This window comes from Sorex araneus, chromosome 3, assembly GCF_027595985.1.
Source record: "Sorex araneus isolate mSorAra2 chromosome 3, mSorAra2.pri, whole genome shotgun sequence".
NCBI classification, from domain to species: domain Eukaryota; kingdom Metazoa; phylum Chordata; class Mammalia; order Eulipotyphla; family Soricidae; genus Sorex; species Sorex araneus.
Window position 1 is genome coordinate 153,075,433 of NC_073304.1, and position 15,380 is coordinate 153,090,812.

A 15,380-nucleotide genomic window follows, 5' to 3' on the forward strand; every position below is an offset into this window, starting at 1 on the left:
TGCATTCGTGGCTGCGTGTGCATGGCTGTGGTGACTATGCTGGAGATTGATGTCTTAGTTGTGTCACCTGGCAAGCCACACAGAGCTGCAGGTTACACGTGCAGTTGTGTCGGTCAGTGCTGGAGACCAAGTCCAGGCCCCTCACCTTGCACAGCCACCTTAACTCCATTTGCAACCTCAGAGTAGAAATCTGGTGTGGAGTTGGTGTGGGCAGGAGGAAGTTTGTGACTGATAGACTGTGTGGCGAACATGGAGATCACTTTTCAGAGCAAAACACTGAGTATTTTTTAGCCTCTTGTATCTGTTTGGCTGGTCTAAGTTGATCATGCCCTAGACAACAGATATAAAGCCTGTTTCAGATTCAGAATACTTGGGTATCAGAATTCAGATACTTGCTGTCAGAGTGTTATTTGTGCTTTGAGAAATACATGAAAAGAAATGAGAAAATCCTCAAGATGTTTAACTTTGATTGAATCAGGGCATGTTTGTGAAAATGCTTTTGCAATCAAAAAAGGTGACAGTAAAATGGAAGCCTCATTCTCAGCTGCACAAATATATTTGTTCATCTAGACCTTAATTGTACATTTCTCGGTGGGGAGCAGTTAAATGATGACAGTTGAAGCCTATTTTTGATCCACACTTGCTCAACTCTACATATACGAGGAGAATCACAAGTACTTGCTAGGCACAGTAGTGTGCCGAGCTGTGGGTTAAGCCTATTCAGAATGTTCTTCGGTCCCCTCCTCTCTGCTGATGGTGCCAGTGAGGGGGCTGACCCCGGGTCACTTGTGCATCTGGTTGTGACCCATGCTGGGGCTCATATATCTCCTCTCTGGCTCTCTGGGAGTCTGCTTATGGGACGCTTAAGCCTGCTCCCTAGGGGACTGTGCTCCTTCCTCAGTGCTATGGCCTCAGGTAGCAGAACTGCCAATACTTCCTTGATACATGTGGGTTCCTGAATTTTTTGTGGGTGGGGCAGGTATGGGGAAAGTTCGGGGGAGGGGGCAGGGAAGCTCTGTGCCTTGAGGTCACTCCCGTCAGTGCTTGGCGGACCTTGACCTTGCAGTATTGGGGATAGAAGCCATGCCCCCTGCTTGAAAGTGGGAGCTCCAGTCCTTTGAGCTATTTTTCCAGCCCCTTGGTGTAGAATTTTTTCCCAGCAAAAGAAAGGTGTCCATTTCAGAGGCCTTAGTTCTGTCTACCTGGAGTAGTCTCCAGCCTACTTTGTTCTCACCCTTCCCAAACGCACTATCTGCTTGAGGCTGGAGCGATAGCACAGTGGGTAGGGCGTTTTCGTTGCACGTGGCCGACCCAGGTTCAATTCCCAGCATCCCATATGGCCCCCGAGCACCGCCAGGAGTAATTCCTGAGTGCAGAGCCAGGAGTAACCCCTGAGCATCGCCGGGTGTGACCCAAAAAGCAAAAACCAAAGACTCTGCTTGAGAAACTTCCTGAGCCCATCCCAGTGAGATGCTCCTTCTTCCGCTTTCTGCCATGCAGTAAACTAATGACCTGTTAGATTTCTTTTACCAAATTCAAGTGCAAGTAAGGTGAGAATGTGACTCATCTTCTGTCTATCCCTAGGCCCCATGCAGCACCTGTCTGCTGCTCAGGGACCCAGCAGGGGAGATTTGAAGTGACGGGCTCAGTCAGTTTGGAGAGATGTGAGTCCTAAGAAGGTGACTGGTATCACAAGGCAGTGGGTGACAACAGGCATGCAAGCCAAGATTTCTTAGGCCCATTTCATGAAGTTTTGATGTGACCGAGAAAGATAGAATTATGGGGGGCAGAGCCATAGTACAGTGGGCAGAGTTCTTGCCTTGCACATAGCCAACATGGGTTTCATCCCTGGCACCATATATGGGTCTCTGAGCCCTGCTAGGATTGATCCCTGATCGGGTGTAGCCTCCAAACAAAACAGCCCAACAAAAAAGTCCCTCTCCCCTCCCTGCAAAACAAAAGATAGAATTGTGGGATTTAAAGATGAAGAATTTAAAAGCAGGGGCTGGAGTGATAGCACAGCGGGTAGGGTGTTTGCCTTGCACATGGCCAACCTGGGTTGATTCACAGCATCCCCTCGGGTCCCCCAAGCACCACCAGGAGTAATTTCTGAGTGCATGAGCCAGGAGTAACCCCTGTGCAATGCCGGGTGTGACTCAAAAAGCAAAAAGAGAGAGAGAGAGAGAGAGAGAGAATTTAAAAGTAGTAATAGAAAATATCTTGGATTTCAGGGTAGTGGGGGGCTTCCCCAGTGATGATAGTTAGTTTGGGAAGAGGGGGCGCTTTCAGGTGAGACAAACATGGCCCCACCACCCGTCCTCAGTCAACTAAGGCTATAACCTAGCATTGCTTGGGTGGACATGTGGTTACTGGGGACTGAATTCACACCGGGGACACACTCCAGCCCTCTGAGGTATCACTCTTACCCCCAAAGTATCCTTGAATTATATAATTTGTGGAAGGCAGATTTCTTTTTCTAATGGTGTGAGACTCTCAAAATACTAGTGTTCTGAGGAATTTACTGAAATAAATGTACAAAGTGAGTTCATTTTCTCTGGATTACTGATTGTGGATAGAGACGTCCTAGAAATTTGGCCTTCCCATTTCTCCCAGTGATAGAAATTGTATAAGTGATAGCAGAATGGCCAGTTGGAATGAAGAGGTGAGACTGTCAGTTACTGATGGTTAGGGTGGATTAGAGGCAGTAGTGTGTTTTGCCTTTGTTGATTCTAATATTTATTTTTTCTTGTGTCTTATATGCAGTAGTGAAAATCTTTTCAAGGGCTCGCATAGAACCTTTGTTTTTACAAACTTATTTTAAAAGATTAATTTATTGAGGATCAAACCTTAAACTATGCCTGACTTTGGCTGGAAGGAGTAAGAGAAGATTTATTGTATCTGGCAAATGGACAGATTGCTCTAAGTCTAAAAAACACACACCAGCATGGCTTTTGTTCTGTTCCAGTTGGGCTGTATTATAGCAACAGACTTCCTCTGGGACTCTTCTCTGACTTTTTCAAAGATCACTTCCATTATACAAGTTTTCCAAATTACTAATTTTCCATATAACAATTCCAAGGGGTCTTTAATCAGTAACAATGGAAAGACAAATGCCAGTTCATAAGAGTTTTCTCTAAAACATCTCCCAATCTTTAGTGTTAGCGTTTGACTATTAGTGGGATTTGTCTTAGGATTTGTTTGCTGTTTTTGAGATTTGATTTAAAAAGAAAAGAACTAGGAATTCACGGTGGAGAAATAATGCAGCCAACCTGGGTTCAGCCAAAAGCCTCTGGCACGACCCTTAAGGAGTGGAATTTAAAAACAAACAAGAGTTAAATCTTATGTGTACACACACACACACACACACACACACACACACACACACACATCTACTAATGAGCAGTTTATGAGTCCATACTGATACTTTTGAGGAGAGTAGAAAACAATATGATTTTTGTTTTGTTTTGGGCTGCACCTAGTGGTACTTAGGGCTTACTCCTGGCTCTGTGCTCAGGTATTAGTCCTGGCAGAGGTTGGGGGGACCATATGGGGTGCCAGGGATGCAACCCAGGTTAGCCGTGTTCAAGGCTACACACTGTTCTATCCTTTCATCCCCTGAGTTATTTTTTTTCTCCTTAAATTTGATTTAGAGGAAGAAAGTATGTATTCCCTGAATATCACGGAGGTAGAAATACCAGAATGATGCAGATTAAGAATAGATGGAAACATTTCCCCTTGATTATTAAAAAGGCAATAATAATAATAATTAAAAGGTTTTCATTCTACATTTTAAAAATATAAAATCTTCATATTTGGAATGAATGAAGTGATAAGGGGTAAGAATAGGGAGGTATCATAACATTAGAATCCAGTGAATATGTGTTAATTTGCTGTTTCTGGAGATTTGTAATTGAATGAGATTTTTAGCTATGTCTGTGCATGTAGGAAAGGACAGACATTGTTTTTTTGCAGTTATGAACCAACCATCTGGTAGAAAATATAACTCAATGGGGGCCAAAGTACAGCGTATAGGTGTTTGCCTTGCATGCACTGATTGGGCTTGATCCCCATATCCCACCGCTGAGCACTGCCAGGAGTCATTCCTGAGTGTAGAGCCAGGATTAACCCCTGAGCACCACTGGGTGTGGCCCAAAGAAAAAAGAAAATACAACTTCAGGGAGCTCCTTCTATTTTTTTGTCATTTCAAGGAGCTGAAAGACAATGGAATTGGAACAGAACTAGGTCCTATGTCACTAAGCACTGGCTATAGGACTGAAGAAGTTAGTTTGGGAAGAGGGGGCGCTTTCAGGTGAGATAAACATGGCCCCACCACCCGTCCTCCAAAAAAAGATAAGGTCCAACTCATGAACGGTTTCATTTGTCATGTATTAGAACTCAGATTTTTTTTTTCTTTTTGGGTCACACCTGGCGATGCACAGGGGTTACTCCTGGCTTTGCACTCAGGAATTACTCCTGGCGGTGCTCAGGGGACCATATGGGATGCTGGGAATCGAACCCAGGTCGGCCGCATGCAAGGCAAACGCCCTACCCACTGTGCTATCACTCCAGCCCCAGAATTCAGATATTTTTCAAAATTGATATATTACTCTTTTGTTAAAATAATACTGCATTATGTAACAATTTTCAAATGTGCACCACTGAAAAATCTGTGTGTATATAGCATATACATATATACACACAAACTACATTAAGTCCACCACTGAGAGCCCAGTTCAGTCCTTGAAAATATGTTTGTTCTCTTTCTCCCAATTGACTCCACACCCTCTGGGAATTGAATTTATTTTTTACAACTTCATTTTTACTATATTGAGTTCATTTGTCTATTTTCATACCATGAAGGAGAGAGATTTTGATCTTTTGGGGGGATGGAGGATGAAAGTTTGGGCTCTATCCAAGGTGGTGGCAGAGTGAAGAACTGATCAAACCAGTGTTGGCCACAGGCAAGGCAAGTGCCATAGCCTCTCTACTGCCTGTTTGCCCACCTTAGGAATTTTTTTAAATTTAATTTTATAAAATTATTCACTGTATCACTGTCTTCACGATTATCAATTTGTTTGAGCGGGCGCCAGTGATGTCTCCATTCGTCCCTATTGCAGTCAGGGACAGGGGAATGAGGCCCGTTATTGTTACTGTTTTTGCATATCAAATGCGCCACAGGTAGCTTATCAGGCTCTACCATCTCGCTCTCTTCCGGAGCTTTGTTGTATAGTCTCTGGATTTTAGGCATTGATGAGATTACATGGCACATGGGAGTAAGGGGGAGTTTGTGGGTGTGACTGCCAGGCTACTGGAAAACTGGAGATCTGGGTGGAGGAGGCCTAGTCCCGATTCGAGCGGGCTTGGAGATCTCAGCCCCAGGGCCCACACACCTGGGTTCCTCTGTTGGTTCCTTCATGGGTGAGGCTCATCCGAGCCTGTGGAAAGTGGTCTTGAGCATGGCTGTGGCTAGGTTCTGGAGGTTTTTGGCTAGCGAGACTCTGCTTGGGGCAGGGAGGGAAACTCAACCCGCCCCCCTTCGAGGGGGCCCCAATGAAGACAGCCTGCGTGGGGTCAGGAGATTCTGCCATAAAATTACTCACAATAATTTATTACATTTAATATTCGAACACCAGTCTCACTACTGTTACACTTTCCCACCACCTTATTTTGAATGTTTCCACCCCGAACCCCAAACCTTGCCCCCAAAGCAGAACTGAAATAATTCGTTTTGTATTGCTTGCTATGAATAATCTAAAAATATTCATAAAACTTTTCTTAGAGGAAAATGTATGCAAGGTTTTTGTATTTCACCCTGGAGCCATTAAACCCTTCTCTAAGAGATTGATTACTAACATATTGTTAAAGGTTGAGTCTTGTGTGCTTTTATATATACATATGTATACATATATATACATATATATATGTATGTGTGTATGTATATGTTTCCACCACCCCCAGCGATTGGTTGCCTTCTACTTTAAAACCCATCAGGTGTGGTTTGCTACTCGGTGCATCAGCGGTGTAAGTATGAGATGCTCCAGGAATTCTACAATTTAAAATACGGTTATACAGCAAATTCACCGATGGCTATGAGCATGGTGCAGCAATTGAGATCTGGAGATTTTCAGCTATCAGGGCTCAGTTGGAACAGGAAGGGGACTCACTCACCTCCCTCTAGGTTGCCCGGATGAGACAGCCTGGTGCGGGGTCTGGAGGCATCTCTGCTCTGTGTTGTTCTATGTTGCTCTCTTCTGAGAGCTTTGTTTCTGAGTCTCTGGATCATGGCTGTTAATGAGGTTCTATGGCGCAAAAGGCGACTTGTGGATTTGACTGCTAAGTTATCAAAAGCACAGGGGAGAGGTCACCCATTCCTGACTATGTGCGAGCCTAAAGATTTCAGTCACAAGTCCCGAATACCTGGGTTTTTCTGCAGATTCACTCATGGGTGAGGCTCGTCCGAGCCTGTGGAGAGTGGCCATGAGCATGGCAGCGATTGAGTTCTGGAGGTTTTTGGCTGCTGGGGCTCTGTTGGGGTGGGGAGCGGCCTTAGGAATTTGAGCCTTATGCTTTAGTCACAAAGGATCCATTGACACGTTCAACTGGGTTATAAAGCTGTCATGTTTGCATTTAGATTGATCAGCCTACAGGAGCAACCATTGCGAATAATAGCTGCAGAGAAAATAAGTTAGAGAATTAAATGGATATAGCCTCTTTAAGGTGTTGAACAGATTGGAGAAATTAGTAAAACTTAGTAGATAACTGTGAATAAGGACTAGGCAAGAGAACTTCCGGTTTGTGATTTAGGTGATGTTTGTTAGAAAAAGCATGCTGGAAGATTGTTTGCAGAGGTGGAGGATGTGTGAGTGAATGGGTCTCTGTATATTCTGATGGCTACAGGGCTGAGAGAATGGGTCCCTGTGTATATGCTGTGTTTGAAGTGCTTATGGGGCTTCTGGGGGAGGCAGGAAAAGTTAGACTGGGGCTGTGAATACCTTTGAGTCTAACATCTGGTACTCGGGCATGAGTGGCATTTTTTATGGGGTTGCTAAAGAGTGCAGAGATAAAGACCCGTGGTTATAGGTAGCCACGCATGACACAGGATAAGGAGAGCACAGGGGGTGCAGAGGCAGAGGCCAGAGGCCAGGTCAGAGCATGGCCTGAGCACAGAGGACAGACAGGCCAACCCTACCAGAGATGACTAAGAGCAGTAAGGAGGTGACGCCTTTGTAGAAACCACCATAGTAGACTGAGGATTGGACAGAGCTCATGCTAGCACAGTTGACTGGTTTGCAGCCGGAGGTGGGTGTTTAACTGGAAAGAATGTTCTTGCTCAGTTGGGAAATTGAGCTCGGGGTTCACCAGGTGAAATAGAGTGAAACTTTTACCGGAGAGTAAACTAAGCAAGCAGTCTCTGGGTACGTGCCCGTTTATAAGGAGAAGGAGCAAAGTAGGGTCCTTTCTGTCCTTAGTCCTCACCGCTAGCCAAGCCCAGCTCTGCGGCATCCTTGGTTTGTTTCTGTTCCATCCGGCCACTGTTTGTCCACTGCTGTGTGACTGTACACGCAGAAGTCGGCCTTCTACTTAGCTCAGAACATACCTCCCAGGTCTGTCCAGGGCGCAGCGAGCACATCACTACCAGCTTCTGCACAGACTCCCTCAGGAACCCTGAGCAATTCCCCGAGACCTCTTTCGCTCCCTCTTAGCTATTCTCAGTATTGTTTGTGCTGTGTTTTAAGATCTGACCATACCCTGCTCCTGCTTCTCTCTTCTTTTAGGATAAAACTGGGTGTGTGGGATCTACTGGCCCCTCTCTTCATCTTCATCTCACATCATTCTCAGGGCCCTCCTTCCTTCTTCCCGCCACAACAGAACTGATTTATACTTATTTCATCTTCTCAGAATATTCTTTGACTTTCCAATTTTTAATTTTACTTTCCAATTCTGACTCACTCTCTGGGTCAAACACATAGCTTCGCTTTCTTGGGAAATCTTTTCCTGACTCACTATAGGAAATAAATCTCCCCATTTAAAATCGATCATTAAAACCCACCTCCCTGTGTCCTAGCAGCCTTGTGGGGAGGGAGATTTTTTTTTTTCTTTTTGGGTCACACCCGGCGATGCACAGGGGTTATTCCTGGCTCATGTACTCAAGAATTACTCCTGGCGCTGCTCGGGGGACCATATGGGATGCTGGGAATCAAGCCCGGTGCAAGGCAAAACGCCCTACCCGCTGTGCTATTGCTCCAGCCCCGGGAGATTGTTTCCTCTGCACCATTGTTTCCCTAGCCCTGACCTCAGTGCTTGAGACGAAGAACAGTGTGAATTTTGGTCCTGGGGAGGTAGGTAAGACACAGGCAGGCTTAGGACCGGGGAGAGGACTCAGAAGGACTGGTGCTTGCTTGCTGGAGCCCAGGGTTAGATCCCTAACACTACCACCTATGGATGTAGCCTCCAGAGCGAGGCAAAAAGAGTAAAGTGGTTCAGTGTGAGATGAGGCTGTTGTGCTGTTGTGCAGCAGGTCGAGGAGTCAAGTTGTAAAGCTGGCAACACTTGTTGGGGCGTTTGCTAATGGTGAGGCCCTGGTACTCAAGCAGAAATGGTGAAAGTGAATAAATTAAGGCACATGTTTTAATATGAAAGATAAACAGCCTTTTCCCAGGATGAAATAAATAAATGGGTAAGAATTCATTCAGTCCAGAAATCAATAATGCACTAATTTCTGGTTTTGGTTTTGGAGCTACACCTGGTGGTGCTCAGGGCTTACTCTACACGGAGTCCTGGCAGGGCTCAGGGGACCACATGACTTGTTGGGGATTAAACCCTGGTCCAGCTGCATACAAGGCAAGAGCCCTCTGAACTATTGCTCTTATTTCTTTGGCTGTCATAGTAAAAAGAGCTTGGGTAGAAGTAACTGGGTATCTGCCTTTTCAAGCCTTGTTTCTTTAGTCATGAACTACTGCCATATTTTAAATTAATATTGCTGTTTTGTTGCCTTTGGGAAAGTGCTGGATGAAAACTGACTTGTTACTACTATTCATTCTTGATTGCTGTCATCACTTCAGGAGGGCATGTAAGTGGAAGTAAGTACCAGAGGCGAAGACAGAAGCAAAAGTAAAAAGTGCACAAGGTGTAAGATTTAATTTACTCCACACGTTGAGTTTATAACTAGTGTATAGGTAGGAAACATTCCCAAATGAATACAGGTAAAGCTAGTACTGATGTAAGGAAGGGTTTTGTAACACTGACAGGCTCATGTTAGCATTGCAGTATTGCTCTTCAGCAGTTCTTTATTTAAGAAATGCTTTGTTGGAGATGCCTCTGAATCCCTCATCAGGCTGAACCTTATATCTGGGGCACCGCAGAGGGGATGGGTGAGTCCCATAGACCAGCAGCAAAAAATCTCCAGAACCTAGTGCTGCCATGGTCACAGCCGATCTCTTCAGGCTTGGACTAGCCTCATCCATGAGTGAATCTGTTGAAAAACTCAGGTATGCAGGTTTTGTTACTGAAATCTCTGGGCTCTCACAGAGTTGAGGATGAGCAACCTCCCCCCAACCTCCCTGTTCTTCCAGGACCCTGGCAGTCATGCCTACAAACTGCCTTTGGAGTCATAGAAGCTCATTAACCAGCCATGACTCAGAGACTCACAAATACATCTTGGAAGAGAGCAACAAGATGCACGGGTGCCACAGACCCCAAAGTCACCATCCAGTTAAAAATTTAACTCCAGCTATATCACCTTATTTAAAATTTTAGAATTCCTGGAGCATGCGACCGTGACATCTCATACTCTATACCACTGATGTACCAGGAGTAGCACATGTTGAATAGGATGTAAGGTAGAAGGCAACTATTATTAATTAAAAAGAAAAAAATTAACACACAAGGCCCAACCTGTAACAACAAGGCTCCAGAATGAGATACAACAATTTTAACACACTTTCTTCTAAAGAAACCTTTTTTGATCATTTTTAGAGAATTACCCATATCAAGCAATACCTAATAAATTATTTAGGGCCTGCTGTTGGGCAGGTTTGGGTGATAGTTGAGAAAATTTGAAATAGTGCTGGTGGGTAAGGTGTAATAGTGGTGTGATTGGTGTTGGAATATTGAATGTAATAAATTATTGTGAAGAACCTTGGGGGGGAAAAAAGTATTATTTATGGGCTGGAGCCAAAGCACAGTGGGGACGGCATTTGCCTTGTATGTGACCCACCCAGGTTCGAACCCCTGCAACCCTATGGTCCCCCAATCCCTTTTATTCTGAGTAAGCCCCAGGCATCACTGAGTGTGACCCCAAAACCAGTGTGTATATGTAAACAAATGACTATTGACATATGCAGAAAAAATTCATATGATAGTAATGTTTTTCACTGACTTCTCAGCTCAGAATCCGGCATCTGGCTAGGAAATAGCCCATGGAACTTGGAGAATGGCCCCTCTGCTCTTGTCTCCCGAGCACCTTTTATGCTGATTATGTTTTATGTGTTTGTTGTATGTTTGCCATATTCTTTAAAGAAAATTATTTAAGTGACTTTATTTCTTTTTTGGGCCACACCTGGCGATGCTCAGGGGTTTCTCCTGGCTTTGCACTCATGGAATCACTCCTGGTGGTGCTCAGGGGACCATATGGGATGCTGGGAATCGAACCCGGGTCAGCTGCGTGCAAGGCAAATGCCCTACTGCTATGCTATCGCTCCAGCCCCTATTAAAGTAACTTTAAAGGAAATTTTAAAAGTAACTGCTAAATTCCTTTTTATTTTAGAGGGAGGGAAGATTGAAATTCATTTTGCACTTACACTTTTTGGGGGATCAGGGGGCCCACGTCTGGCAGTATTCAGGAGTCAGGGATAACTTCCACCTCTGCCAGGGCTGGCCATGTGCTCTGGCCCCAAATTTGGGATATTTTTGGTCAAAACTTCATGTATTGGCAGTATTTTTCTAATTCCTATGATACTGAAATGTAAATAAATTAAATACAGGTAATATTTAGACCAAACGAGAATATAAGGATCATAGTTTCTGAAATGCTAGTGACATGAAGTTCACTTTATAAACTTGTTAGGGATCCTAGGAGGCCCAGAATCCAAGCCATTTAGGATCCCCAGGAGGCCAGTGAGACCAAAGTCCAGTTAATAGGAAGCTCGCTGTAAAGTTGAAGTGACTGTCCCAAGAGGGGAGTTTCTGAATCTCTCAGATTGATCGGCCCTTCGAAGTGGCAAAGTGTTATAGGTTATGAAGTCCCCTAGTTATCCCTCAGGCTGGTCAGTTGGGAGACTCTTGGTTGTGTTCCTTCGCCAGCCCTTTGCTGATGGTCTGCTGTACAGAAGATGTGAAGCTAGATGTAGGGCTATATGTATGAATAAAATGTGTATTCTCTCTGGGTCTCTTGGATTGCTGAAACAGTAATTATAGGTGCTATGTGATGATACTACATTATTTTTTCCTCAAAAAGAATTCACTGCTGGAGTGTCAGATAGTACAGTGAGTTGGACAATGGCCTTCCACATGGCTGGCCTGGGTTCATTCAGACCCCAGCACCCCATAAAATTCCCCGAGCACCACCAGGAATGATCCCTGAGCTCAGAGCCAGAAGTAAGCCCTGAGCATTGCTGAGTGTGGCTCAAAAACTAAACAAGAAGAAAAAAATTATTGTTTCCAAGTCAGTGACATGGTTTTATCAGCCACGTTACTGTTGTTTCTAAGGAATACTGGATATCAGGAGCTAATGTATCTAAACAGACTGTGCCCTGGAATAGGGAACAAATGTGAAGGGAAGGTATCTAAGAATCATTGTAGAGTACACACAGGTCGTTTGGGAGTAGGTGTTCTTGGAAAGGCTCCATTACATAACTCCAGACTTCTTTTTTTAAGGGGAGGATTGGACCACATCCAGCGATGCTCAGGGTTTACACCTGACTCTGTGCTCAGGGATCACTCCTGGCAGGACTTGAGGGACCATATGGGATGCCAGGGATCCAACCCAGGTCAATTCTGTACAGGCAGGTGCCCTACCCACTGTACTATTATTCTAGTCCCCAGACTTCTCATGAGGCACCCCCAAATGCAGGTTGATACGGTAGGGCAGAGAACTAACTGTAAGCCTATTTGAAGTGCAGTTTGGGTTCAGGATTGGCTTTCACCCCTTGCTTCTCAGTTGACCACTGGAGCTGAGTGTGGATTTTTGCCCGACTCCCAGTCAGGGACTTTATCTCTGTCAGAATGGGGCTACGAAAGTGGTCTTTCCCGGCAAACTTCCTGAACAGTCATGTGCTGTGGGTGGAGAAAGACAAGCTTCTTCAGGGAAGTAATCTCTGAATTATAGGGATAGCAGAAAAGAGGAAAAGAGAAAGGGAGGAATGACTGGAGGAAGAAATAATAACCAAGAACTTCCCCAGTCTCTGGAGGGAGGTTGGTACACAGATTCAAGAGGCCCAAAGAGAAAGATGAGCTTCCTAAGCTCCGGGAATTGGTGGGTAGAGCTAGACTTCTGATGGGGACCTTTGGACTCATGACTTAATATAGTAGCATGTTGTTTTTGTTTTGATTCCTTGAGCTCTTTTATCAGTTTGATCCTCCTGTATCCTCAGCCCTCGAATACTAACCAGTTCGGTTGTTCCACCCATAGCGCTCACGCATTCTTTCATTCGGCAAATATTTACCAGAGAGTCTCGTGTGCTTAGTGCCCAGGGACACATGCCGGGAACGCCCAAGTGGACGAGACACACACACACATCCTGCTTTCAGAAACATACATAGAGAACCAGAGACAAGTCATGAAACTGAGTTCCAGGGTGTGTGGGATGACAGGAAGGAGATAATCTCGGGACTGTGTTAGAAGTGCAGGTGGGAGGGTGTTCATCGGGCTGGCAGCTGTGTGCTTTTGTTTATGATGCAGGTAGTTAAAATGAAATACTCCAGAAAGGTAGGATAGAAGCATATTCGGGGGGGGGGGCATTACTGTTTTGTGGTTGATATAGATAAATTAGTGAGGTATCAGGAACCTCCATGGTGCCTCTTTACAATAACTTGAGCTGAGACGAGTGAGGTAGGATTTAGTTTCCTCAGTGGGTTTGGAGGACGCTGAAATCAGACAATCTTTGGCTCGTCCAGTGCAGTTGGAGTCTGACGTGTTTGTTTCCTTCTCAGGTGGAGGCCTGAATCGTGATCTATGTCCCCCACCCATCAGCTGCCTGAAAGTGCTTCATGATCACATGACCGTGGACATGGACGCTGTCCTCTCAGAGTTTGTTCGTTCTACAGGAGCAGAGCCAGGGCTGGCCCGAGATCTTCTGGAAGGTAGGGGCTGTGAAGGAGAGAGAGAAGACTTTTCCCATCTCTGTTCACCTGGAATGCACCATAGAGAGGTCCAGCGGACAGTACATTAACTTACTTCTTGATCTCCTTTATACAGGAGACAACATGATTTTTAATTTTAAAAAACTTTAAATTCTTAATCAAATCCCCTTTTAACCTCAAATTTGGGGGGTGCTTTCTTAACTGTTTACACTCAGGTAACGGAAATGAACTTTAATATTAGTCTACTGTAGATTTAATTCTAGATCTGTAAGTTTTTCTCTTTATAAAGGTGCTGTTAGGGTTTTTGTATTTGGGATCATCAGTGGATTTGTTTTAGTTTTTAGAATTATTAGTTTTTATTACTGAAATAACATTGATTTACAAGAGTGGAATGTTGATATGTTTTAAGGGGACACAGTGTCACTCTACTAAGTCAACCACCAAAGTTGCCCCAGTGGCACTCTGCTTCAGCCCCAGCCCCTCTCCCATCTTGATAAATTGAGTTCTGTAGTCCAAGCCAAAAGGCTTGTTTTCATTAGACATTAATTATGTGCTCCCTGCTTTGTTTGTATATATGGTCTGGTTTCTTTATAGTTTGAATGGGTATTTCTATGTTTATAAATTTGGTGGTTTCATTTTGCTCCCGATTTCCTTTATTTATATTTTATACATAAGTATGAATGTTTTGGGATTTTTGTTTATTTATTTGCTTTGTTTTTAGATCACACCAAGTGTTTTCAGGGGCCACCTCCAGCATGTGGTACTCAAGGATTGCTACTAACAGTGCTGAGGGAATTTTGTGTGCTTAGGGATTATTCCTAGCAGTGCCCAAGGGGTTGAATCTGGGCCTCATGCCCATTAACTGTCTCTACAGCCCCCAAATGTTCTAGATTTGAGTTCCTTAAGGATTGAAATCATATACAAAGAATTTTTTTTCTTTGGATTCTTCAGGGATCGCTCCTGGTGATGTTCAGGAGACCATGTGATAGGGTGCTGGGGAACCTGGGTTGACCACATATATGTAGTCTAAGCGCTCTGCCCGCTATGCTATCTTTTAAATATGAGTTTTACACTTCTTAAATATGAGGCTCAGTAGTACTTGAACCTAGGCAATATGGGTGCAAATCTAGATGGCTCTTAGCAGTTACATTACAAATTAATAAAGAAAGCTTTAGGTAGTAAGAGAAGGTTGAGCTAGTACAGAAAGACCTTTATGCTGATGACTTTAAGAGTGTGTGGAAACCTTGAGAAAGTAGAAGCAAGTGTCTGTAGAAAACATTGGCTTACAGCCGGCCTAAGGATCAGAGATTGTGTGACACACCGGAGAAGCTGTAGTGAGGTAGGAAAAGTGGGACGGGGCATAGGAAACAGACTCTGCGCAGAATAGGGAGCCTTCTGTGTCATTGCGCTTCAAATGATAGCCATTGGAAAAGCACTGAAAGATGTTAATCAGGGAAGCAACATACTAAAATTTGGGTTTTTACTGTTTAAGGTTATGAAACAATCAATGGCCAGAGAAGTGGTCAAATCAGTGAAGAATACTGTTAATTTAGTGGGCAAGAGAGATAGTATAGGGCTTAAGGCACCTGTCTTGCAGGCACCCAACCCCAGATCCATTCCTGACCCTGCCAAGCGTGACCACTGGGCATAGAACCCCAAGAGGAACTCCTGAGCTCTACCAGATGTGGCCCCAAAATAATATTGCTAAGTTTAGTTCAGGGTTGAGATTGTGGCGCAGTGGTAGAGCACTTGCCTTGTATGTGTGAAGCCTGGATTTGATCCCCAATACTGCAGGAAAGGGAAATTAAAAAAGAATGTTGCCAGCTTGAAATGAGATGATGATGTGGACTATAGGTAGGTTAAGATTGGAGCAATCGGGCAGAGGGAAGGCACTTATTTTGCAGAAGCTGACCCGAGTTTGATCCCCAGCACCCCATATGGTCCTCGGAGTTCATCAGAGTGATTCTTGAACACAGAGCCAGGAGTAAGCCCTGAGCATCGCCAGATGTAGCCCCAAAACAAAAGAAGTGGATAAGGTTAAAATAGAATTTAGAAGGGAAATCAGAGGACCCCGCTCCTGC

At 44.4% G+C, this 15,380-nt stretch overlaps 1 protein-coding gene across 2 annotated transcripts in view; it reads left to right on the top strand.

Annotated features, from left to right (window-relative positions):
- Nucleotides 1-15,380, top strand: part of OTUD7B (OTU deubiquitinase 7B) — a 60,223-nt gene that overhangs the window by 20,396 nt on the left and 24,447 nt on the right. For both annotated transcript variants that reach the window (XM_055131346.1, XM_055131348.1), the window contains exon 2: nucleotides 13,150-13,299. In XM_055131346.1, coding sequence (XP_054987321.1) covers nucleotides 13,215-13,299 — 85 coding nt within the window. In that variant the 5' untranslated portion in view covers nucleotides 13,150-13,214. The remainder of the gene's footprint in view (nucleotides 1-13,149; nucleotides 13,300-15,380) is intronic.